The 23635-nt window shown below is 39.1% G+C and overlaps 2 protein-coding genes across 2 annotated transcripts; both read left to right on the top strand.

Moving 5' to 3' along the window:
- Positions 1–3168: 3168 nt before the first annotated feature.
- On the top strand, positions 3169–12617 carry LOC139171895 (C-signal-like). Its single transcript, XM_070760389.1, has 6 exons — positions 3169–3355; positions 5663–5714; positions 7848–8035; positions 8899–9057; positions 10162–10269; positions 12471–12617. Exons 1-6 carry the CDS (start codon positions 3200–3202, stop codon positions 12582–12584), a joined length of 777 nt encoding a protein of 258 aa, XP_070616490.1. The 5' UTR covers positions 3169–3199; the 3' UTR covers positions 12585–12617.
- Positions 12618–14820: 2203 nt separating this feature from the next.
- On the top strand, positions 14821–22228 carry LOC139171898 (C-signal-like). Its single transcript, XM_070760392.1, has 6 exons — positions 14821–14976; positions 16960–17011; positions 19487–19674; positions 21061–21219; positions 21856–21963; positions 22115–22228. Exons 1-6 carry the CDS (start codon positions 14821–14823, stop codon positions 22226–22228), a joined length of 777 nt encoding a protein of 258 aa, XP_070616493.1.
- The last annotated feature ends 1407 nt before the right edge of the window (positions 22229–23635 follow it).

The following is a 23635-nucleotide window of genomic DNA, read 5'->3' as shown; positions in this document are numbered from 1 at the left end:
TAAGCCAATGGAGCGATTGACATAAAGCATGACCCTACAATTAAAATTTGGATGTGTCTTCATTTTCATTACTTCTAGCAGAAGGCATACATCGTTAAAAGCCTGTTGGGTTAGGGTTAGGGTTCTTCCACCATAATCATTTTAATCATCCTGCTTTCTATTAATCCATGGCAAGGAAGGAGAATATGCACCTCCTAATTGTTGTGAGTGGTCCTAGTCCACCTCAGGTCATCTCTGATTCTGAGGAGGATGAACCAGGCCCCTCTGGGTACCCTGGGCCAGCGGGGCTGCCAGAGGAAGCTGAGAGCAAGAGTATGACAGAAAGTGCCTGGAGGGAGCCTGAGGGGGCTGATGTGACATTGGGGGGAGTGGTCCCAGTCAGACAGTGAGGAAGACATGTTAGTGGAAAACAATTGGATAAATCCTCACTATAGAAGAATGGCCAGAAGGAAGAGAGGAGATCCAGAGTAAAAGGTATTAACTCACAGCCTCAGCTCTTTGAGGTGTGATGTCACTTCCAGGCAATATAAAGGAATGGGGTTGTGGGAAATGGGGCGTGGAGCCTCAACGCTGTTCTATGGAAAAGACGAGAAACGGTGTGTGTGCTTGAATGAAGTTTTAAAACCATGATTTCTGCCTCAAAAAGACAATCTTTGCTAGGCGCTGTGCTGGGGAAAGTTTTCGGTAAGCTAATGCATATGTTTTAAGTAAATGAATGGGTGTTATCTAAGGCAGTGTTTTTCAACCAGTGTAACATGGTCAGGTGTGCCGCGAAGAAGGAGGCTCAGGTTACGGTCGCAACTTTTTGCTGAGAGAGAGAGATAGAGTGAGAGAGAGAGAGAAAGAAAGAGAGAAACAGAAAGCAAGAGAGAGAGAGAAAGAAAGCGAGAGAGAGAGAAAAGGAGAGGAAGGGAGAGAGAAATGAGCAAAAAGGGGAGGAAAAAAGAAATGAGAAAATTATTGAGACAGAATGAGAGGAAAGAGAGAGAAACAAAAGAGGGAGAAGTGACTCTTGATTTAAAGCATATGATAAAAAGCACCCAAAGAATAAGAGAAAATAACCCCAGCCCTCACCTGTTTTTGGAAATGGTTCAAGAGTGTGTGTATACACATGCAAGGGTGGGGAGGAGACAGATGGAAAAAGAGAGGAGAGTGTCTTAGGGTGTCATTTTGGTTGGTGGTGTGCCCCAGGATTTTAAAATGTAAAAAACGTGCCGCGGCTCAAAAAAGGTTGAAAATCACTGATCTAAGGAATACAGATAAAGACTGAGTTTGGTGCTCTTCCCGGCCCTTGATCAAAGCTGGCTCTAAATGAGATAGAATCTGCTCCTATGCTACTTTTAACCCTGCATTTTCATTCATGTATGTTTGAGTTTGAATAAAGAGTAAGTTTTGTTAATAAAGAAGTGATTTTCAGAGATTGGAATTTATCGCAAAACAGAACACCCACCAGACACTGTTTAACTGCAACAACCTGCATCACACTCACCACAAGGCACCATGTGCCGGTAAAATGAGCACCCAGAGTGTTGGGAGCAATAGGCTGACTCTGCAATCTGCAGTCTAGTTTGGAGCGGTTTAAATTGTACTAAATAATCTAGGAAAAGTATTTGAGAAATCAAAAAAAAATATGTCTAAGACAAAATAAAACCATTGGCGCTGCAATGGTAGAAGGCAATGTTGCATGCAGGCTAACTCTGCCCGCAACCTAGAATTCGATCCTTATGGCGCTCAAGATTAGATTAGATTAGATTTATTGGATTTATATGCCGCCCCTCTCCGTAGACTCGGGGCGGCTCACAACAATGGTAAACAAAACATAGTAACAAATCTAATATTTTGCAATCTAAATTACAGTTTTAAGTTAAAAAATCCAAAAGAACCCCAATATATAAAAAACAAGCACACAATAGAATCATACAAAAAAACTATATGGGCAAGGGGGAGATGTTTCAATTCCCACATGCCTGACGGCAAAGGTGGGTTTTAAGGAGTTTCTAAAAGGCAAGGAGGGTGGGGGCAATCCTAATCTCTGGGGGGAGCTGGTTCCAGAGGGTCGGAGCCACCACAGAGAAGGCTCTTCCCCTGGGTCCCGCCAGACGACATTGTTTAGTCGATGGGACCCGAAGAAGGCCAACTCTGTGGGACCTAACCGGTCGCTGGGATTCGTGCGGCAGAAGGCAGTCCCAGAGATGATTGATTCAGACTTCCATCCTTTCCCAGGTCGGTAAAATGGGGATCAGGATTGTTGGGGACAATAGGCTATAAATTGCCCAGCGAGTGCTGTAAAGCACTATGAAAAATGTTCGGAAACCAGATCGTGCAGAATGCAGCTGCGAGAGCTTTCATGGGCGCTCCTAAATACGCCCATGATTACACCAACACTCCGCAGTCTGCATTGGTTGCCGATCAGTTTCCGGTCACAATTCAAAGTGTTGGTTATGACCTATAAAGCCCTTCATGGCATCGGACCAGAATATCTCCGGGACCGCCTTCTGCCGCACGAATCCCAGCGACCAGTTAGGTCCCACAGAGTTGGCCTTCTCCGGGTCCCGTCAACTAAACAATGTCGTTTGGCGGGACCCAGGGGAAGAGCCTTCTCTGTGGCGGCCCCGACCCTTTGGAACCAACTCCCCCCGGATATCAGAGTTGCCCCCACCCTCCTAGCCTTTCGTAAGCTCCTTAAAACCCACCTCTGTCATCAGGCATGGGGGAATTGATACTTTCCCTCCCCCTAGGCTTATAAAATTTAATGCATGGTATGTCAGTATGTATGATTGGTTTTTAAATTGGGGTTTTAAATTAACTTAAACTTATATATTAGATTTGTTTACATTGTACTATTATTGCTGTGAGCCGTCCCGAGTCTGCGGAGAGGGGCGGCATACAAATCTGATTAATAAAATAAAAATAAATAAAATAAGTAAATGAAGCTGTGTATAAGCTTTAGGTACTGTTGCTGTTGCAAATTTCTTATGTGGAGGATTCCAGCAGAGATGAAAAGGTGTGAATGGTGTTTGTTGATCTCAACACTCTTTTGGCTAAAGCAGTCACTGTTGCCGTCTCCAACGTGTAGAAGATCCAACGTGTAGAAGATTTAAACGTGGGTGTTGCCTGTTCCTTATAATGTCAGTTCCCACGATGAGAAGAGGCATTTGAAAGGAACATTTGAGCAAGTTGGAGCTGCAGTCTCGAAGAAATGGCAGAGCTGGCTGATTTCTGCGTTTTCAGCGTCCTGGTGACAGGATCCAATCGGGGAATCGGTCTGGGTCTGGTGAAGAGGTTTCTGGAGCTGCCTTCTCCACCCCAATGGGTCTTTGCTACAACTCGGGATATGGAGGCAGGGAAAAGCAAGGTAAGAATGAGTTAGTAATAGGTTGGCTTGGGCATCATGGTTCAGAAGTTGAGCTGAGATTGAATATCAAGCCTGCATTTTGACACCCCAGGAATATTGGACCCAGATATCGATCTGTATTGATTGTATTTTTCCCCTTTGCAACAAACAATTCTTAATAAACCTGAGATTGAGTGCTTTTCTATTTAAATAATACATCATTCCCCTTTTTTCTTAAATTCTGTTAGCTTGTCGTTACATGAAACTTCTCTTTGATTCTACTATCCCTGGTTTTTCCCCCCGCATAGCATACTTCTCTTTCTTTCTGATATTCAACCAAAATATTTTTTAAAAGCAGTGCCATACACAACAGAAGAAAGTAGTAAGCGAAACAAATTCCTGTAAGGCATGATACAAGGGATAAGTAAAAAAAACCCCACCGTATAATTTTATCTAATCCACAACAATGTGATTCATGACAGCTCTTATGATTTTTATCTTCGCAATCCACCCTTACTTTCACCCCAATTTATTTATTTTATTTATTTTATTTATTTTATTTATTTTATTTATTTTATTTATTTTATTTATTTTATTTATTTTATTTATTTTATTTATTTTATTTATTTTATTTATTTTATTTATTTTATTTATTTTATTTATTTTATTTATTTTATTTATTTTATTTATTTTATTTATTTTATTTATTTTATTTATTTTATTTATTTTATTTATTTTATTTATTTTATTTATTTTATTTATTTTATTTATTTTATTTATTTTATTTATTTTATTTATTTTATTTATTTTATTTATTTTATTTATTTTATTTATTTTATTTATTTTATTTATTTTATTTATTTTATTTATTTTATTTATTTTATTTATTTTATTTATTTTATTTATTTTATTTATTTTATTTATTTTATTTATTTTATTTATTTTATTTATTTTATTTATTTTATTTATTTTATTTATTTTATTTATTTTATTTATTTTATTTATTTTATTTTATTTATTTTATTTATTTTATTTATTTTATTTATTTTATTTATTTTATTTATTTTATTTATTTTATTTATTTTATTTATTTTATTTATTATTTTATTTATTTTATTTTATTTATAAAGACCTCATGGTCCATCTAGTCTGCCCTTATACTATTTCCTGTATTTTATCTTACAATGGATCTATATTTATCCCAAGCATGTTTAAATTCAGTTACTGTGGATTTACCAACCATGTCTGCTGGAAGTTTGTCCCAAGCATCTATTACTCTTTCAGTAAAATAATATTTTCTTATGTTGCTTCTGATCTTTCCCCCAACTAACCTCAGATTGTGCCCCCTTGTTCTTGTGTTCACTTTCCTATTAAAAACAATTCCCTCCTGAACCTTATTTAACCCTTTAACATACTTAAATATTTCAATCATGTCCCCCCTTTTCCTTCTGTCCTCCAGACTATACAGATGGACTTCATTAAGTCTTTCCTGATAGGTTTTATGCTTAAGACCTTCCACCATTTTTGTAGCCCGTCTTTCGACCCGTTCAATTTTATCAATATCTTTTTGAGGTCTCCAAAACTGAACACAGTACTCCAAGTGTGGTCTCACGATGTGAACCATTGGTGAGGGTAAATGGAACCCACCCTTGCCTACAGTCCTCTGCAAGTGAAAATTGTGGCACTGTGGGCTGGTCCTACACTATTTCCAGATGGCCCCACAGACCAGATCTAAGCAACCCGCAGGCTGGATGTGACCCCTGGGCTTTGAGTTGGACACCCCTGCACTAGGGCCATTTTGCTCCTAATTGTCCAGATATGCCCTGGCAGTTATTCTCAAAGTTAAGACTCAGAATTCCAGATGTGCTCGCTGGTTCAAAGGAGGTAGAGACCATTCAAGATTTAGAACCCCGAAAATCAACAACATGGCATCCTACATTACTTAACTCTCTTTATCTTGCTCTGAACAGAGTTTCTTCTTTAATAAAGGTTTGGCTAGTGATCTCTCCACTTAGAAAAAGGTTTTAATCAGCAGTCGGGTGTGGAAATGTTTTTTTAGAGTCATATCTGGTTGAGTTACATTGAGTGAACTAGGATCCCATGAGCATTCATCCTTAATGTGGTTTCTTGAGGTGTTTTTGTGGACCAGTCAAGAATATTGCACAGCTGCCATCTAATGAAGTAAAAATGGAACAATTTGCTGCTGGTTCTTCCTTTTGAAATTGTACTCTTTGACATCCAGCTCAAATCATTATTTGCTGCTTGTTGAGACTGTGAGTGTGAATGTTATCTCCAGGCAAAACTATGATCTTTTTTTTTCTTCTCCAGGAGGTAAGAGAGCTGGCTTGCAAATATTCGAATCTGGTAGTGTTGCAATTAGGTAAGTTTCAAGGGCCCTGTGAAAATGGGACAAATTGGGTTTTTCAGAAATGCCCAGAGTTTGCAGTTCAGAGTCATAATTGGAACTAACCAAACTTGTAACATCCCTGGTTGACTTCTCATGAAGTGTCTGGTTCCACCCAAATCAGCTTCATAGATACAAAAGTATTTTAACTTAGATGCCTCCAGATACTAAGGGAGTTTTCTCTGGAGCATTTAATTAAACAAGGTAAGATATGGGAACTTCCAAGACAGGCATCTTTGATGTCTTTGGAATTCTCAACCATCCAGGTCATGATTGTTCCAAGGTGTTTTTTCCTAAAAGGAAACTGGACACCCCCCCCTCCCGAAAAAAACATTTCACTTCTCATCCAACAAGTTTCTTCAGTTCTAACTGAATCTTTGTTATAGAAACATAGAAACATAGAAGTCTGACGGCAGAAAAAGACCTCATGGTCCATGTAGTCTGCCCTTATACTATTTCCTGTGTTTTATCTTAGGATGGATATATGTTTATCCCAGGCATGTTTAAATTCAGTTACTGTGGATTTACCCACCACGTCTGCTGGAAGTTTGTTCCAAGGATCTACTACTCTTTCAGAAAAATAATATTTTCTCATGTTGCTTTTCATCTTTCCCCCAACTAACTTCAGATTGTGTCCCCTTGTTCTTGTGTTCACTTTCCTATTAAAAACACTTCCCTCCTGGACCTTATTTAACCCTTTGACATATTTAAATGTTTCGATCATGTCCCCCCTTTCCCTTCTGTCCTCCAGACTATACAGATTGAGTCCATGAAGTCTTTCCTGATACGTTTTATGCTTAAGACCTTCCACCATTCTTGTAGCCCGTCTTTGGACCCGTTCAATTTTGTCAATACTGTATCTTTTTGTAGGTGAGGTTTCCAGAACTGAACACAGTACTCCAAATGTGGTCTCACCAGCACTCTATATAGCGGGATCATAATCTTCATCTTCCTGCTTGTTATAGAAACATAGAAACATAGAAGACTGACGGCAGAAAAAGACCTCATGGTCCATCTAGTCTGCCCTCATACTATACCTCTAGCTATGCAGCCAAGCATCCTACTTGCTTTCCCTACCGTTATTTTCCCATCCAAGAACCTTGTTCAGTTCTAACTGAATCTAATACACTTTTTGATTGCAAACTATATTTTGCAGAAAGGATGGATCAACATTCACTATGGTTTCTTTCAGGTTGAGTAGTTGTTATGTGACACTCCCCCAATTAAAAATAAACTAATACCCCTCTCTAAGAGTGGGAGAAGCCAAATAAAACTCTTGGCAGAGTTTTGCAGTACACAGGTAAATTAACTTCAGCAGGATTCAATTCTATATAAGAAACTTCCTTATATACAATACCATACAGTAGAATGTGGATGACAGATGGGGATATTATCAAAACATTTAAATATGTTAAAGGGTTAAATAAGGTTCAGGAGGGAAGTGTATTTAATAGGAAACTGAACACAAAAACAAGGGGGCACAATCTGAAGTTAGTTGGGGGAAAGCAACGTGAGAAAATATTATTTAACTAAAAGAGTAGTAGATGCTTGGAACAGTAATTGAATTTAAACATGCCTGGAATAAACATATATCCATCCTAAGATAAAATACAGGAAATAGTATAAGGGCAGACAAAATGGACAATGAGGTCTTTTTCTGCCGTCAATCTTCTATATTTTTGTGTTTCTAATGAAGGCTCAATGATCACAGAAGTAATATTCACAAAAGCAAGATATAATACAGAGGCAAGATAATACACACACATATGTGTGTGTGTGACATATTTTTGCTGATAATGAAAAAGAAATACGTTGCACTTATAGATTATACAGTAGTTGACAACTATAAAAAAAGTTTATCTTTTATTTTATTATTTTTTTAATAAGTTTATTTTTGCCAAGAGGCAAAAAGGAAGGAAATCTCTGATATATAGCTGACCTTGTTGTTATGCCCTATTCCAGTTTATGAATATACTCTGACAAACTCCATGGTTGGGTGTTTGACATCATCATGTAACACCTGTATCACACTGCGGAGGGAAGAGGTTCTGCATAAAGCTGTGTTTTTCAGATTTAGAAATTACGTTGCTTACGAAAACTTTTCCTTAGATGTTACTAATCTCGAAAGCATCCAAGCAGCTCGGAAAGAAGTGGAAAAGTGTGTTGGAGAAGGTGGGCTGACCCTCCTGTACAACAATGCCGGCCTTTTGGACTTCAAAGACCTGCAAGCAGAAAATGCCAAGAGTATGATGACACTATATTCTGTCAATACCATTGGGCCTCTGCTGATGAGTCAGGTTTGTTGATGGAACAAAACACCTTTCAAAACAAGATCGAGGGCTGGAATTCAGTATAACTGGAGAGCAAAGAGCAAGTAGTAGAAATTGTACATTGATTTGGGAAGAGGATGAAACATTGGAGTAGCTCTTCCCTTTTAGGGAGTGTTGGGATGGGGGCAGGTGGGGGAAACCTCCCAGATTGCTGTTAAACAGAGGTACCTCTACCTAAGAACACCTCTACTTACAAACTTTTCTAGATAAGAACCAGGTGTTCAAGTTTTTTGTCTCGTCTCAAGAACCATTTTCCACTTACAAACCCGAGCCTTCAAAACTGTAACTGGAAAAGGCAGGGAGAAGCCTCAGTGGGGCCTCTCTAGGAATCTCCTGGTAGGAAACAGTGCCAGAAAAGGCAGGGAGAAGCCTCTGCAGGGCCTCTCTAGGAATCTCCTGGGTGGAAACAGGGCCTCCACCCTCCCTGTGGTTTCCCCAATCGCACACATTATTTGCTTTTACATTGATTCCTATGGGGAAAATTGCTTCTTCTGACAAACTTTTCTACTTAAGAACCTGGTCACGGAACAAATTAAGTTTGTAAGTAGAGGTACCACTGTACTTTAGCGAGACACTTTGTGGTCAAAATCACACACAACTTCTCAGAGTTTGATAGTGACTGGAGAGAAACCTGTGCAGTTGCAGTGATGTCTTGGGATGTACCTAATCTCAGGTGCACCAAATCTGCAAATGTTCAATTCACAATTCTCCAGAGTTCAGAACATTGGTGCCAGCTGAGTTTAATGGAGATAATCCCTTTGTGCTTGAAAGGGGCACGGAAGCCCCTACTTCTAACTGCAATTCCTCCTTTCTTTTCTTCTTTCTCTAAGGCACTTCTACCCCTGTTGAAGAAGGCAGCCCGGAGAAGCCCATGTCAAGGGCTGAGCAGCAGCAAGGCGGCCATTATCAATATGTCCAGCAATCTAGGCTCAATTGAACTCATGGCTTATTGGGATCGTTTACCGGCAATTGGATACCGCTGCAGTAAGGTGCCTAATGTGTTTCTATATGAAGCTACCTGAGAATAGAATAGAATTTGTTTGTTTGTTTGTCCAATACATTATTTATTTATTTATTTATTCATTCATTCTTTATTTATTTATTTATTTACTTACTTACTCATTCACTCACTCACTCACTCACCCACTCACTCACTCACTCACTCACTCACTCACTCACTCACTCACTCACTTATTTATTTATTTATTTATTTGATTTGTATGCCGCCCCTCTCCGTAGACTCGTGGCGGCTAACAACAGTAATAAAAACAGCATATAACAATCCAATATTAAAACAGTTAAAAACCCTTATTATAAAACCAAACATACATACAGACATACCATGCATAAAATTGTAAAGGCCTAGGGGGAAAGAGTATCTCAGTTCCCCTATGCCTGACGGCAGGGGTGGGTTTTAAGAAGCTTACGAAAGGCAAGGCGGGTGGGGGCAATTCTAATCTCTGGGGGGAGTTGGTTCCAGAGGGCCGGGGCCGCCACAGAGAAGGCTCTTCCCCTGGGTCCCACCAAGCGACATAGTTTAGTTGACGGGACCCGGAGAAGACCCACTCTGTGGGACCTAACTGGTCGCTGGGATTCGTGCAGCAGAAGGTGGTCCCTGAGATAATCTGGTCCGGGACATATTGAGAATAGACATGTAGTAATATATATAAAGAAAAAGATAGAAGAAAAGATATAAAAATAGAGGAGAAGATATATGAAAGGAAGAAAAGATATATGAGTTAAAGGAGAGACAATTGGACAGGGGACAAAAGGCACACTGGTGCACTTATGTACGCCCCTTACTGACCTCTTAGGAACCTGGAGAGGTCAATCGTGGAATTTAGAATTTAGAATTTAGAATGTAGAGTAGAATGTAGAATAGAGTAGAAAGAGTAGAGTATAGAGTATAGAGTAGGGAAAATAGAATAAGAATGGAATAGAATGGAATGGAATAGAATAGAACGACTGGATAGAACAGAACAGAATAGAATAGAATAGAATACTTTGTTGGCCAAGTGTTATTGGAAACTATTTTAACCCTTTCCTCCCTTTGTGTCTTCATAACTGGCGTTTGTTTTGCTTTGCTCACACAGACTGCTTTGAACATGATCACCAAGGCCCAGTCTCTTGAGTATGCAGCCGATGGGATTATGAGTGTCGCCATCCATCCAGGCTCAGTTAAAACCCCTAAGAACCCCATTGTAAGTTTGTACGCATTGGAAAAAGTACAACACATTCTAAGGCGTATTAAGATATCTATTTCGACATACCCCCCAAAAAATGAATTGCGTACAGATGAGTCCCTGAAAGTTTTAGCGTTCTGATTGTTTGTGTTTTTAGTATTTTATTTTATTTAATAATGTGCTGGAGCAAAAACACAAGTGTCAAATCCTTCGGTAAAGGTTACTCTATTTCCTATATGCAAAAAACACGATTTCTGCAGGAAAGCATATGCTTACATATGAAATGACAATGACTCCATCCTCCTCATATTTAAGACTCAAGGTAAGGTTGACCCATTTATTTTAGAAGACATAATGGACGAATGAAAAATTAGCATAGCAAATGATAAAAGTTCCGCTTTACAAATATTAGAAGAAATTTATTGACTTAGTTCCTGCCTTGGCAAGGCACGATTCATCATGGTTCTCTTAGTTTATTCAACTAACTGCACAAATAATGTTAGAGCCTCAGTGGCACAACTTTTAGAATAGAATAGAATAGAATAGAATTTTTATTGGCCAAGTGTGATTGGACACACAAGGAATTTGTCTTGGTGCATATGCTCTCAGCGTACATAAAATAAAATATACATTTGTCAAGATCATGTGGTACGACACTGAATGATTGTCACAGGGGTCAAATAAACAATGAAGAAGCAATATTAATAAAAATCTTAGGATATAAGCAACAAGTTATAGTCATAAGTCAACATGGGAGGAAATGGCTGATAGGAATGATGAGAAAAACTAGTAGAATAGAAGTACAGATTTAGTAAAAAGTCTGACAGTGTTGAGGGAATTATTTGTTTAGTAGAGTGATGGCATTCGGAAAAAAACTGTTCTTATGTCTAGTTGTCTTGGTGTGCAGTGCTCTGTAGCGACGTTTTGAGGGTAGGAGTTGAAACAATTTGTGTCCAGGATGTGAGGGGTCAGTAAATATTTTCCCCGCCCTCTTTTTGACTCGTGCCGTATACAGGTCCTCAATGGAAGGCAGGTTGGCAGCAATTGTTTTTTCTGCAGTTCTGATTCTCCTCTGAAGTCTGTGTCGGTCCTGTTGGGTTGCAGCACCAAACCAGACAGTTATAGAGGTGCAGATGACAGACTCAATGATTCCTCTGTAGAACTGTATCAGCAGCTCCTTGGGCAGTTTGAGCTTCCTGAGCTGGCGCAGAAAGAACATGCTTTGTTGTGCTTTTTTGATGATGTTTTTGATGTTAGATGACCATTTTAGGTCTTGAGATATGATAGAACCTAGAAATTTGAAGGTCTCTACTGTTGATACTGTGTTGTCTAATATTGTGAGAGGTGGAAGGGTGGAAGGGTTTCTCTTAAAGTCTACCACCATTTCTACGGTTTTGAGTGTGTTCAGTTCTAGATTGTTCTGGTCACACCACAAGGATAGATAGATAGATAGATAGATAGATAGATAGATAGATAGATAGATAGATAGATAGAGTGCAGTACTTGCAGGCTACCTCCGTTGACTGCCAGCTGCTTGTAATTTAGCAGTTCGAATCTCACCAGGCTGAAGGCTGAATCAGCCTTCTATCCTTCCGAGGTGGATAAAATGAGGACCCAGATTGCTGGGGCCAATATGCTGACTCTGTAAACTGCTTAGAGAGGGCTGCAAAGCAGCATATAAATCTAAGTGCTATTGCTAAAACAACAACGCTAGAAGCCTTGGGTCTTAGCTTCTTAACCGCAGACCCTGGACTTTCAATTACTTATTAGCTTTTGACCTGTAATTAAAAATATTGACACTGTTTTGCATTATGTACCTCTTCTTCATGTCATGGTTCTCCCAACCAACAATGAGTATTGCCCACAAGATCATACGCTGCAACGTCTTACCGGTCAATGACTACTTCAGCTTCACCCGCAACAACACAAGAGCACGCAACAGGTTCAAACTTAATACGAACCGCTCCAAACTTGACTGTAAAAAATATGATTTCAACAGTCGAGTTATCGAAGCGTGGAACTCATTGCCGGACTCAATTATGTCAACCCCTAACCCCCAACATTTCTCCCTGGCCAGTTTAACACAAATCCTTCTACGTTCCGAGTTGGAACATTTATGGTCAAGAGTTTTAACTGCATTTTGCTCATCTGCTTAGATGAGGTTTTGGGCTGAATAGAATTGATTCTTTTAAATCTTATTAACTCTTTCTTTGTGGCAGCCGGAAATCACTGTGGAAGAGAGCACACGAGACATCATGGTTGTGCTGTCCAAGCTTTGTGAAGATGACAATGGGACCCTTCTGGATCAGTTGGGCCGTCGGATTCCCTGGTGATCTGTCTCACCATAATGTCACCCGCTCTTAATTCTCCGAGAGGTGGATGAAGCCTCCAATAAATCATTGCACGCATGAAAAATTCTGGTCTTGTTCTTTACTTTCTGTCTCAAAATTTCCAACCTCTGTGTATCTTACGAAAAACATTTTGTAAGGAAAAAAAATAAGGCAACTCTGAAGGACCAATGAAGAATCTTTTGAAGGCTGTTAAGTTATCATACTGAAGAGGGTGGACAGTAGTGTAGTTAAACAGCCCTTTATAGCAAGTAGTAGAATCCAGCAAAAGACCAGTTTGGCAGAGCTCTCTTTAAATAGAGGGCTGCAGGCTGGGCCAACCAATCAGCGGTCTCCATTGTCCTGCTCTGCAAAGTGGACCTTGGTGTAAACAGTTAACTCAGATTCAAATCTTTAATACATATCAAAGGTTCTAGCCCCAAGAATCAAGAACAGCAAATGGAGTTCCCTCCATATTTCTTTCTAGATTTTTTCTTTGTCCTGCCACCTAGGATTCCAGATTATTATTATTATTATTATTATTATTATTATTATTATTATTATCATTATTATTATTAATTAGATTTGTATGTCGCCCCTCTCCGCAGACTTGGGGCAGCTCACAGCAGTGATAAAACAATATACAATGACAAATCTAATATTAAGTCTAAAAGAACAATTTTACATTAAAAACCTAAAAAAACACTTATATAAAAACATACACACAAACATTCCATACATAAAACTACATAGGCAAGGGGAGATGTCTCAGTTCCCCCATGCCTGATGGCAGAGGTGGGTTTTAAGAAGTTTACGAAAGGCAAGATTATATTAAAACACAGACGTTGGGCAGACTAATTCCTTAAATGTCACAAAATACTTTTAGGGGTAATTTTTTCTCTCTCTTTCTCTCCACATTCATTCATACAATACAGTGTACCTTCAATTAGAAGACAATTGGTTTATTTGGATGACAAAATTAGAAAGTTGGCAGTGAGGAAAAATGATTTATACCAAAATTAAATACAGTGGTACCTCTACTAAAGAACTTAATTTGTTCCGTGATCAGGTTCTTAAGTAGAAAAGTTTGTAAGCAGAAGCAATTTTTCCCATAGGAATCAATGTAAAAGCAAATAATGCATGCAAACCCATTAGGAAAGAAATAAAAGCTCAGGATTTGGGTGGGAGGAGGAGGAGGAAGAGGAGGAGGAGGACAGTCACTGCCGAAGGAAGAAGGTAAGGTGAGGGGAATCAAAAATATCCAAAACTTTAAGGCTTAAAAAAAATAAGAGGGACTTTGAGGCAGCGAGGAAGAGCATGCACATCCCATACACCCAGCACGAGGCTGCCTCCCATACACTGCGCCAGAGAGAGAAACCCAGTGGGAATGACAGGAAACTGGCCCGGCCTTCGTGCCGCTCTCAACTTTCCTAGAAAATTTTTCCTGGCTTGGGTTCTTAAGTAGAAAATGGTTCTCAAGAAGAGGCAAAAAATTTTGAACACCCGGTTCTTATCTAGAAAAGTTCTTAAGTAGAGGCCTTCTTAAGTAGAGGTATCACTGTAGTTATGAATTAAGATTTTTTGTGTGTGATTATATATGATTTACTAACACTATATTGCACTTCATTGTACTGGAAACAAAATATTTTTTATGATTGCATATGCAATCTCCATATCTCAAAACAGAAGCACGATATACCCATTTGAATTACCATAATGAATCCAAATTTAGAGATTTACACAACGCTTTGCACCACCACCCATCACAAGGGCTGTGTTCATATATCTTTGTAAACCAGAATGAAATAATAATAATAATAATAATAATAATAATAATAATAATAACAACAACAACAACAACAACAACTATTATTATTATTATTATTATTATTATTATTATTATTATTATTATTATTAATTAGATTTGTATGCCGTCCCTCTCCAGAGACTCGGGAAACACTGCTGTAAAGGACTATGGAACAGCATATGAGCCTTATGTACTATTTTTATGTGGAGCATCCCAGCAGAGATGAAAGGGCATGAAAGATGTGAATGTTTGTTGATCTCAACACTCTTTTGGCTAAAGCAGTCATTGTTGCCAAACCAATGTGTAGATGTAGTTGCCCAGAAGATTTAAACGTGGGTGTTGCCTGTTCCTTATAATGTCACTTCCCACAATAAGAAGAGACATTTGAAAGGAACTTTTGGTTAAGTTGGAAATAGAAGCTGCAGTCTAGAAGAAATGGCACAGCCAGCTGATTTCTGTGTTTTCAGCGTCCTGGTGACAGGATCCGATCAGGGGATCGGTCTGGGTCTGGTGAAGAGGTTTCTGGAGCTGCCTTCTCCACCCCAATGGGTCTTTGCTACAACCCTTGACCTGGAAGGAAAAGAAACCAAAGTAAGGATGAGTTAGCCCAGGATGGCTTGGAAATAGTGGTTCAGAAGTCTGTCTGTCTGTCTCTCTGTCTGTCTGTCTGTGTGTCTCTGTCTGTCTATGTATGTATGTATGTATGTATGTATGTACCGTATCTATCTATCTATCTATCTATCTATCTATCTATCTATCTATCTATCTATCTATCTGTCTGTCTGTCTGTCTGTCTGTCTGTCTGTCTGTCTGTCTGTCTGTCTGTCTGTCTGTCTATCTATCTCTATCTATCTGTCATCTATCCATCCATCCATCCATCCATCCATCCATCCATCCATCTATCTAATATTGGACCCAGATATCTGTATATACTGACTGTATTCTTCCCTTTTGCAACAAGCAATTCTAATAAAGCAGAAATTGAGTGCTTTTTATTTAAATAATACATCGTTCCCCTTTTCTTTTCTTTTAAATTCTGTTTACTTGTCATTACATTAACTCCTTTTTTATTCTGTTTTTTCTTCTGCATAGCATACTTCTCTTTCTTTCTGTAATTCAACCAAAATATTTTTTAAAAAGCAACGCCATTCAAAGCAGAGGAAAGTAGTAAGCAAAATAAATTCCTGTAAGGGGTAAGTGAGCCCTCCCCCACATAATTAAAACTAATCCACAGCAACATGATTTATGACAGCTCTGTTATGATTTTTATCTTTGCAATCCACCCTTACTTTCACCTTAATTTCTCTGTCTGATGCGTAGGATTCCTAGAAAACAAAATGCTTCCACTAATGCAGGGGTATGAAACTTGATGTCATTGAGAGCTGCATGAGGGTTGTGTTTGACCATGGGGGGTCATGGCCAGTTTGACATCACTCATGTCAGGGGTGCCTATGGGTGCCCTGAGCGCTCTCCCAGCAAAAATGGGCTCCCAAGTTCTGTTTTGGCTACCATGGCCTCCTACAACCGTTTGCCAGTGAAAATGGAAGCACCATGTGATGGTCCATCACTGTTTCCAGGTGGCTCCATGGATCAAATCTAAACAACCCACAGACCAGATGTGACCCCTGGGCTTTGAGTTTGACACCCCAGAACTAGGGCTATTTTGCTCCTAATTGTCCAGATATACACTGGGACAGTGTTTCCCAACCTTGGCAACTTGAAGATGACAAGTGCACTAGAGTGCCTTCCGTCCCCTGTCCTTTTGCTCTCCTATATCTCTTATACTTTTCTTCTATTCCTATATCTCTTCTTCTATTCTTTCATTGATATGTTTTATTCCTATATCTTCTCTTCTTTCTTAGATATATTTTATTATGAGTATCTCCTCTTTAACCTTCATTATGTATTTTACCATATGTATACCCACTAAAACCCTCATTGTGTATTGGGCAAAATCAATCAATCAATAAATAAAATAAATAAAGATATTTGGACTTCAACTCCCAGAATTCCCCAGCCAGCGAATGGTTGGGAAACACTGCACTGGGAGTTATATTCAAAGTTAAACACAGAATTCCAGATGTGCTCGCTGGTTCAAAAGAGGTGGAGACTTCTCTGCTGAACCATTCAAGATTTAGACTTACATTGAACTTCCAAAATTAACAAAATGGCTTCCTATATTAATTAGTTCCCTTCATCTTACTGAACAAAGTTTCTTCTTTAATAAAGGTTTGGTTAGTGATCTCTCCACTTACAAAAAGGTTTGAATCAGCAGCTAGGTCTGGAAACATTTTTTTACAGAGTCCTATCTGGTTGAGTTACATTGAGTGAACTAGGATCCCATGAGACAGTCATCCTTAATGTGGTTTTTTGAAGTTTTGTTGTTTGTTGACCAGTCAGAATATTACACAGCTGCCATCTAATGAAGTAAAAATGGAACAATTTGCTGCTGGTTCTTCCTTTTGAAATTGTACTATTTGACATCCAGCTCAAATCATTATTTGCTGCTTGTTGAGACTGTGAGTGTGAATGTTATCTCTAGGAAAAACTATAATCTTTTTTTTTCTTCTTTAGGAGGTAAGAGAGCTGGCTTGCAAACATCTGAATTTGGTAGTGTTGCAGTTAGGTAAGTTTCAAGGGCCCTGTGAAAATGGAACAAATTGGGTTTTTCAGAAATGCCCAGAGTGTGCAGTTCAATAATAATAATAATAATAATAATAATAATAATAATAATAATAATAATTTATTGGATTTGTATGCCGCCCCTCTCCGTAGACTCGGGGCGGCTAACAACAATAGCAAACACAACATGTACAATCCAATAATAAAAACAACTAAAAACCCCTATTATAAAACCAAACATACACACAAACATACCATGCATAACTTGTAATGGCCTAGGGGGAAGGGATATCTCAACTCCCACATACCTGGTGGTATAAATGAGTCTTGAGTAGTTTATGAAAGACAGGGAGGGTGGGGGCAGTTCTGATCTCCAGGGGGAGTTGGTTCCAGAGGGCCGGGGCCGCCACAGAGAAGGCTCTTCCCCTGGGGCCCGCCAAACGACATTGTTTAGTCAACGGGACCCAGAGAAGGCCAACTCTGTGGGACCTTATCGGTCGCTGGGATTCGTGCGGTAGGAGGTGCACAAAGTCATTATTGGAACTAACCAAACCTGCAACATCCCAGGTGGAGTTCTCATGAAGTGGCTGATTCAACCTGAATCAACTTCATAGATACAAAAGTATTTGTAACTTAGATGCCTCCAGATATTAGATGAGTTTTCTCTGGAGCGTATATTAAACAAGGTAAGATAACGAGAGAGCCATCTTTGATGTTTATGGAATTCTCAATCATCCAGGTCACAAGGTGTTTTTTGCTAAAGGGCAACTGGACCTTTTGGGAGTTTCCTCCCCCCCCAAAAAAAACATTTCACTTGTCATTCAAGAACGGTTGCCGGAACTGGGCACGACTAGTTTAATGAAAAGAAGGTCCAGGGGAGTCATGATAGCAGTCTTCCAATATCTCAGGGGTTGCCACAAAGAAGAGGGAGTCAAGCTATTCTCCGAAGCACCTAAATGTAGGACAAGAAGCAGTGGGTGGAAACTAAACAAGGAGAGAAGTAACTTAGAACTAGGAGACATTTCCTGACAGTCAGAACAGTTAATCAGTGGAACAGCTTGCCTCCAGAAGTTGTGAATGCCCCAGCACTGGAAGTTTTTAAGCAGATGTTGGATCAACATCTGTCTGAAGTAGTGTAGGGTTTCCTGCCTAAGCAGGGAGTTGGACTAGAAGACCTAGAAGAACTTTGTTGCTGTTGTTGTTGTTGTTGTTGTTGTTGTTGTTGTTGTTATTATTATTATTATTATTATTATTATTATTATTATTAATATTATAAGCTTCTTCAGTTCTAACTTAATCTTTGCTACAGCTATTGAAGACACTGCATATACATTTTTTTATTGCAAACTATATTTTACAGAAAGGACGTTTCACTTGGAACAGGAGTGTCAAAATTGTGGCACGTGGACTTGATGTGTCACGGTCTGGCCACAGCCACCATTAGTTTAGTGAAGGGGCTAAACAGGCGGTATACATCAAATGACAATGATGTGATGATATCCCTAACTTAGAACCTTATTTAAAAATTTTAAAATATTGGGATCCTCCCCCTACGTTTTACTTCCTGCAGGATGCAAATCTACATATCTCAAGATTCATCAGTGCCCACAACTGAGGCTGAAGGTGGCAGGGGCAATTTATTAGGAATATGTTCTATTTTTTTCTGTATTACTTTTATAGTTTTTTAAAAAATCTGGTCAGATAATAAATGTGTTGGTGGGAGTGGCTGCGTTCACTGTTAAGTCCGGGGATTGAAGAGGCTTGAGACAGGCTTCAAAACAACAACTTGCTTAAATAGCAAATCTTGGCATAACCAGGCAGTCACAATATTCATCATTAATTATAATAATAATAATAATAATGTGACAATCCAATAATAAAACAGCTAAAAACCCTTATTTATAAAAACCAAACATACACACAAACATACCATGCATAACTTGTAATGGCCTGGGGGAAGGAATATCTCAACTCCTCCATGCCTGGCGGTATAAATGAGTCTTGAGTAGTTTACGAAAGACAGGGAGCGTGGGGGCAATTCTAATCTCCGGGGGGAGTTGGTTCCAGAGGGCCGGGGCCGCCACAGAGAAGGCTCTTCCCCTGGGACCCGCCAAATGACATTGTTTAGTCGACGGGACCCAGAGAAGGCCAACTCTGTGGGACCTTATTGGTCTCTGGGATTTGTGCGGTAGCAGGCGGTTCCGGAGGTAATCTGGTCCAATGCCATGTAGGGCTTTAAAGGTCATGACCAACAATGCAAGCCACGAAGTTTTGAAGAAACGTGGGTGAATCTTGGAAGTCCCATGATGGCTCTCGTGGCTGCGTTCTGCATGATCTGAACTATAGTTTCTTTCAGGTTGAGTAGTTTGTTATATGACACACACACACCATTAAAAATAAACAAGGAGAGAAGAAGGTCTGTACAAAGCTGTGTTTTTCAGATTTAGCAACTTTCTTGCTTAAGAAAACTTTTCCTTAGATGTTACTAATCTCGAAAGCATCCAGGCGGCTCGGAAAGAAGTGGAAAAGTGTGTTGGAGAAGCTGGGCTGACCCTCCTGTACAACAATGCTGGCATTTGGGACTTCAAAGACCTGCAAGCAGAAAATGCCAAGAATATGATGGCAATGTATTCTGTCAATACCATTGGGCCTCTGCTGATGAGTCAGGTTTGTTAATGGAACAAAACACCTTTCAAAACAAGATTGAGGGGTGGAATTCAGTATAACTGGAGAGCAAGAAGCAAGCTGAAAACACAAGTAAGAAAATATTATTTTACTGAAAGAGTAGTAGATGCTTGGAACAAACTTACTGGTTGGTAAATCCACAGTAACTGAATTTAAACATTTTTTAAAAATTTATTTATTTATTTATTTATTCATTCATTCATTCATTCATTCATTCATTTATTCATTCATTAATTTTGTCCAATGCACAATAATACACAATGAAGGTTATAGAGGTTATATTTCAGTAAAATATATTAGAGAAAGAATAGAAGTGAAAATTTAGGAATAGAATATATCAATTAGAGAATACAAGGATATTATGAGAGTAGTATAAGAAGAATAGAATAGAAGAATAGTACGATATAGGAGATATAGGAGAGACAATAGGACAGGGGACCGGAGGCACGCTAGTATAAGGGCAGACTAGATGGACCAGGAGGTCTTTTTCTGCCGCCAGTGTTCTATGTTTCTATCTATCTATCTACTTACTATCTATCTATCTATCTATCTATCTATCTATCTATCTATCTATCTATCTATCTATCTATCTATCTATCTATTAGATTTGTATGCCGACTCTCTCCGTAGACTCGGGGCGGCTCACAACATACAATAAAACAATTCACAACAAATCTAATAAATTAAAAAAATTAAAAAACCCCATTATTAAACCAGACATACACACAGACATACCATACATAAATTGTATAGGCCCGGGGGAGGGGGGGAATGCCTCAATTCCCCCATGCCTGATGGCAGAGGTGAGTTTTAAGGAGTTTACGGAAGGCAAGGAGGGTGGGGGCAGTTATAATCTCTGGGGGGAGCTGGTTCCAGAGAGTTGGGGCTGCCACAGAGAAGGCTCTTCCCCTGGGTCCCTCCAGACGATATTGTTTAGTCGACAGGACCCGGAGAAGGCCAACTCTGTGGGACCTAATCGGTCGCTGGGATTCGTGCGGCAGAAGGCGGTCCCGGAGATATTCTGGTCCGGTGCCAGGAAGGGCTTTATGGGTCATAACCAACACTTTGAATTGTGACCGGAAATTGATCGGCAACCAATGCAGACTGTGGAGGGTTTGGTGTAACATGGGCATAGCTAGGAAAGCCCTTGATTGCTCTCGCAGCTGCATTCTGCACGATCTGAAGTTTCCAAACACTTCTATCTTTGAGGGCAGCTCAGAAAAGAGTGTGAGAGCAATGTTTCTGAGTCCTGGATGAATCTATGAAGGTCCCCTGGCATGAGGTACCAGAAGATCTTGCCCTGCCATTCCACAGCTCCTTTTTATAGACCTAACTGCAACTCCTCCTATCTTTTCTTCTCTCTACCAGGCATTCCTACCACTGCTGAAGAAGGCAGCTCGGAGGAGCCCATGTCAAGAACTCAGCAGCAGCAAGGCGGCCATTATCAATATGTCCAGCAATACAAGCTCAATTGAACTTATGCCTTATTGGGATTTTGGGCATGCAATTGGATACCGCTGCAGTAAGGTACCTAATGTGTTTTCTATGTGAAGGTACCTGAGAATAGAATAGAATTTAGAATGTAGAGATGAGTAGAGTGAAGAGTAGAGTACAAGGTAGAATAGAGTAGAAGGTAGAGTAGAGTGGAGAGTAGAGAAAATAGAATAAGAATGGAATGGAATAGAATAGAATATGAATGGAATAGAATAGAATAGGAATAGAATGGAATAGAATAGAATTGAATTGAATAGGAATGGAATGGAATGGAATTGAATTGAATTGAATGGAATGGAATGGAATAGAATAGGAATGGAATAGAATAGAATAGAATAGAATAGGAATGGAATGGAATGGAATAGAATAGAATAGGAATGGAGTGGAGTGGAATGGAATGGAATGGAATAGAATAGAATAGAATAGGAATGGAATGGAATGGAATAGGAATGGAATGGAATGGAATGGAATAGAATTGGAATGGAATGGAATAGAATTGGAATGGAATGGAATGGAATAGAATAGGAGTGGAATGGAATGGAATAGAATAATAGAATATTTTGTTGGCCAAGTGTTATTGGAAACTATTTATTTTAACCCTTTCCTCCCTTTGTGTCTGCAATAAATTACTTTCTCACAACTGGCATTTGTTTTGCTTTGCTCACGCAGGCTGCTTTGAACATGCTCACCAGGGTCCAGTCTCTTGACTATGCAGCCGATGGGATTATGAGTGTCGCCATCCATCCAGGCTCAGTTAAAACTCCTAGGAACCCCATTGTAAGTTTGTACACATTGGAAAAGGGATAACCCATACTCATGCGTTTAAAGATATCTATGTACACATGCCCAAAGACAAATGAATTGTCTACTGATGAGGGCTGGATAGAATTGATTCTTTTAAATCTTACTAACTCTTTATTTGTGGCAGCCGGAAATCACTGTGGAAGAGAGCACACGAGACATCATGACTGTGCTGTCCAAGCTTTGTGAAGATGACAATGGGACCTTTTTGGATCAGTTGGGCCGTCGGATTCCCTGGTGATCTGTCTCACCATTATGTCACCCGCTCTTAATTCTCTGAGAGGTGGATGAAGCCTCCAATAAATCAATGCACGCATGAAAAGTTCTGGTCTTGTTCTTTACTTTATTTAAGTTCTTTAAATTCTGGTCTTGTTCTTTACTTGTTCTTTTTTTTCCTTACAAAATGTTTTTCTTGAGATAGGCAGAAGATTTCCAACTTCTGCCTATCTCAAGAAAAACATTTTGTAAGGAAAAAAAAATAAGGCAACTAGGAAGGACCAATGAAGAATCCTTTGGATTTGAAGGTTGTTAAGTTCTCATACTGAAGAGGGTGGAGACAGAAATGTGACTAAACACTACTTTATTGCTAGTAGTAGAATCCAGCAAAAGACCAGCTCAGCAGAGCCAACCAATCAGCGGTTTCCATTTTCCCGCTCTGCAAAGTGGACCTTGGTGTAAACCCGGGGTAGGCAAAGTTGGCTCTTCTGTGACATGTGTACTTCAACTCCCAGAATTCCTGGGCTAGCATGTTTGGCTCAGGAGTTCTGGGAGTTGAAGTCCACAAGTCATAGGAGAGCCAACTTTGCCAACCCTTGGTGTAAATAGTTAACTCAGATTCAAATCTTAATACATATCAAAGGTTGTGGTTTTAAGAATCAAGAACAGCACATGGAGTTCCTTTCATACTTTTCTCTGTATTTTTGTTTGTCCTCCCACCTAGCATTCTAAATTATATTAAATCATAGAAGTTGTGAAGACTAATTGCTCAAATGTCACAAAATATTTTTTTATGGTTGCATATGCAGTTTCCATGTCTCAAGCCAGAAGCATGGTCTACCTATTTAAATTATTTTTACCAATGTCCCACAAGTAGGCATGCCATCCTTTCTCAAGGCCGTGTCCCTCTAGTTGCAATATACGTTTATTTTTCAAATTGATCTATCCCTTTATCCAAGATAAGGAGGCAACCTTATAGTATGTCTTCCAGTCCAATAGTCCAAAGCCACTTCTGCTCTTAGCATCCTGTAAATCAGGTAATCTAATTCTCATTTTCTTCCCTTGCCATATGAATTTAGATGTTACTTTGTTCAAATCTGTAAAAAAGTTTAGTAGGAACTAATTTAATAGGAACAGTTTGGAATAAGAAAAGAAATTTTGGGAGTACGCTCATCTTAATAATTTATTTATTTATTTATTTATTTATTTTGTCCAATACATAATACACATTGAAGAGAATAGATATTTAGTAATATAACTAAAGAAATGAATAGAAGAAAAGATTTAAAAGTATAGGTGAACATATTTGAAAGGAAGAAAAGATAAATGAGATAAGGAGAGACAATTGGACAGGGGACGGAAGGCACACTGGTGCACTTATGTACGCCCCTTACTGACCTCTCAGGAACCTGGAGAGGTCAATTGTGGACAG

This window comes from Erythrolamprus reginae, chromosome 9 (assembly GCF_031021105.1).
Source record: "Erythrolamprus reginae isolate rEryReg1 chromosome 9, rEryReg1.hap1, whole genome shotgun sequence".
NCBI lineage: Eukaryota > Metazoa > Chordata > Lepidosauria > Squamata > Dipsadidae > Erythrolamprus > Erythrolamprus reginae.
This window is presented reverse-complemented; position numbering and strand designations above follow the sequence as displayed.